Raw genomic sequence first — 2,223 nt, 5'->3', positions numbered from 1 at the left:
TAAACGTGACAAAGACAGGAGTTGTATATATTTATAAGTTGTGTGAATGGTAAATATATAGTATACTAAACGTGACAAAGACATGAGTTGTATATATTTATAAGTTGTGTGAATGGTAAATATATAGTATACTAAACGTGACAAAGACAGGAGTTGTATATATTTATAAGTTGTGTGAATGGTAAATATATAGTATACTAAACGTGACAAAGACATGAGTTGTATATGTTTAGAAGTTGTGTGAATGGTAAATGTATAGTCTACTAAACGTGACAAAGACATGAGTTGTATATGTTTATAAGTTGTGTGAATGGTAAATATATAGTATACTAAACGTGACAAAGATATTGGTAAATATATAGTATACTAAACTCTTTGTCACCATGAGTTGTATATGTTTATAAGTTTTGTGAATGGTAAATATATAGTATACTAAACGTGACAAAGACATGAGTTGTATATGTTTATAAGTTTTGTGAATGGTAAATATATAGTATACTAAACGTGACAAAGACATGAGTTGTATATGTTTAGAAGTTGTGTGAATGGTAAATATATAGTATACTAAACGTGACAAAGACATGAGTTGTATATGTTTATAAGTTGTGTGAATGGTAAATATATAGTCTACTAAACGTGACAAAGACATGAGTTGTATATGTTTATAAGTTGTGTGAGTGACGAATGTATAGTATACTAAACGTGACAAGGACTCGGTTTGTAGAGGTTTATAAAACATGGTTAGGAATGATTTAACCATACTAGATCAAATCAGTTGGAATAGGAATTGAAACTTGCTTTACTGCAACGTTGTAATAATAATAATATCTGATTACAGTCAACTAAGACTGATATGATGTTTGATCAAAATTAGTAGGTGTATACGACACTGCTAAAACTAGGTCTAATGCGATGTTGTGCTAAACATATTAATTGAGTACGACACTGTTTAGAGCTAGGACTAATATGATGTGTTAGACATAGTAGCTGTATATGACACTTAAAAGTTAGGACTAATCTGATGTTGTGCTAAACGTATTAACCGAGTACGATATTGTTAAGAGCTAGGACTAATATGATGTGTTAAACATAGTAGCTGTATATGACACTTAAAAGTTAGGACTAATGTGATGATAAACATTGTAATTGTATATGATAATTGTAATACCCAGTATTTCAACTTTCACGATCGAGTTGACTCCTTTCTTTAATTACAAAGTAGTTATTGTAATATTTTATATGTCTTAAAATACACTCTTCTTGGTAAATTAGATTATTACAATATTTTATATTCATTCCGGGACACTATACGACCCCAAATATAAGTTCTAAATTATTTATGAATTCACATATCTTATCACTATGTTTTCTGTTGTTTCTTTGTGTGCAGCATTCTACTTCCTATTTAAGGGACATTCAGGAAAGACGAAAAAATTTGAAACCTATCCTCGCACATGGATGACATTATTTCATATGACTTTGGGGTTTTATGAGGTGCGTATAACCTTTTCACTTTTGAATATTAAACGCTTGATAAACACCATGTATTTTGTTCCTCTATCTTCTATCAATAGTCCCAACATTTGTGATAAAAATAACGTAAATTGTATATTATCTTTTCCCATAATCCTCTTAACTTGTCCATTTCGAATTCATAATCAGAGGTGTGTAAAAATAGCATTTCAGATCTATCTTTTTTTTTCTCCTACAAGTCACTGTCTAACTCAACGCAACAGCACAACAACAGAAGCGGAACACGACTACACAACAAAACAACTTATCAGACCCATCACTATAACAGAAGTACAAGAAAACGTAAAACTTTTGAAAAACAAAGCACCCGGACAAGACACAATTTCAATAACTCAAAAAATGTCCTCTGAGATTAATAAAACATTTCACTTCTTTGTACAACTTATCTCTAGAAACAGGATACATACCAACCGCTTGGAAACAGGCCGATGTTCTTATGTTCCAGAAGGTAGGAAAGTCAACGAATAACCCCGAAAACTACAGACCCACAAGTCTAACAACCAACCTAGGAAAAACTACTTGAAACAATTATAAATAATAGACTAACAAAGTACCTTGAAACTAAATCAATACCTCCGGAAATACAAAATGGCTTCCGAACAGCAAGACCAACAGATCATCTCATAAGATTAACGGAAGATATAATACACGGCTTTAATAAAGAACAATGTACAGTCGCATGCTTCCTAG

At 31.4% G+C, this 2,223-nt stretch overlaps 1 protein-coding gene across 1 annotated transcript in view; it reads left to right on the top strand.

Moving 5' to 3' along the window:
• LOC111083088 (transient receptor potential cation channel subfamily V member 6-like) overlaps positions 1 to 1,494 on the top strand; it is a gene marked incomplete at its 3' end in the record, with an annotated part of 30,618 nt that extends 29,124 nt beyond the window's left edge. The window contains exon 8 of the mRNA XM_022379336.1: positions 1,391 to 1,494. Within this exon, the coding sequence (XP_022235044.1) occupies positions 1,391 to 1,494 (104 nt within the window). The remainder of the gene's footprint in view (positions 1 to 1,390) is intronic.
• Between the last annotated feature and the right edge of the window lie 729 nt (positions 1,495 to 2,223).

Source organism: Limulus polyphemus, unplaced genomic scaffold (genome assembly GCF_000517525.1).
Source record: "Limulus polyphemus unplaced genomic scaffold, Limulus_polyphemus-2.1.2 Scaffold8135, whole genome shotgun sequence".
Taxonomy (NCBI): domain Eukaryota; kingdom Metazoa; phylum Arthropoda; class Merostomata; order Xiphosura; family Limulidae; genus Limulus; species Limulus polyphemus.
The sequence above is the reverse complement of the archived record's forward strand: the minus strand, read 5'-3'. Positions and strand labels throughout refer to the sequence as shown.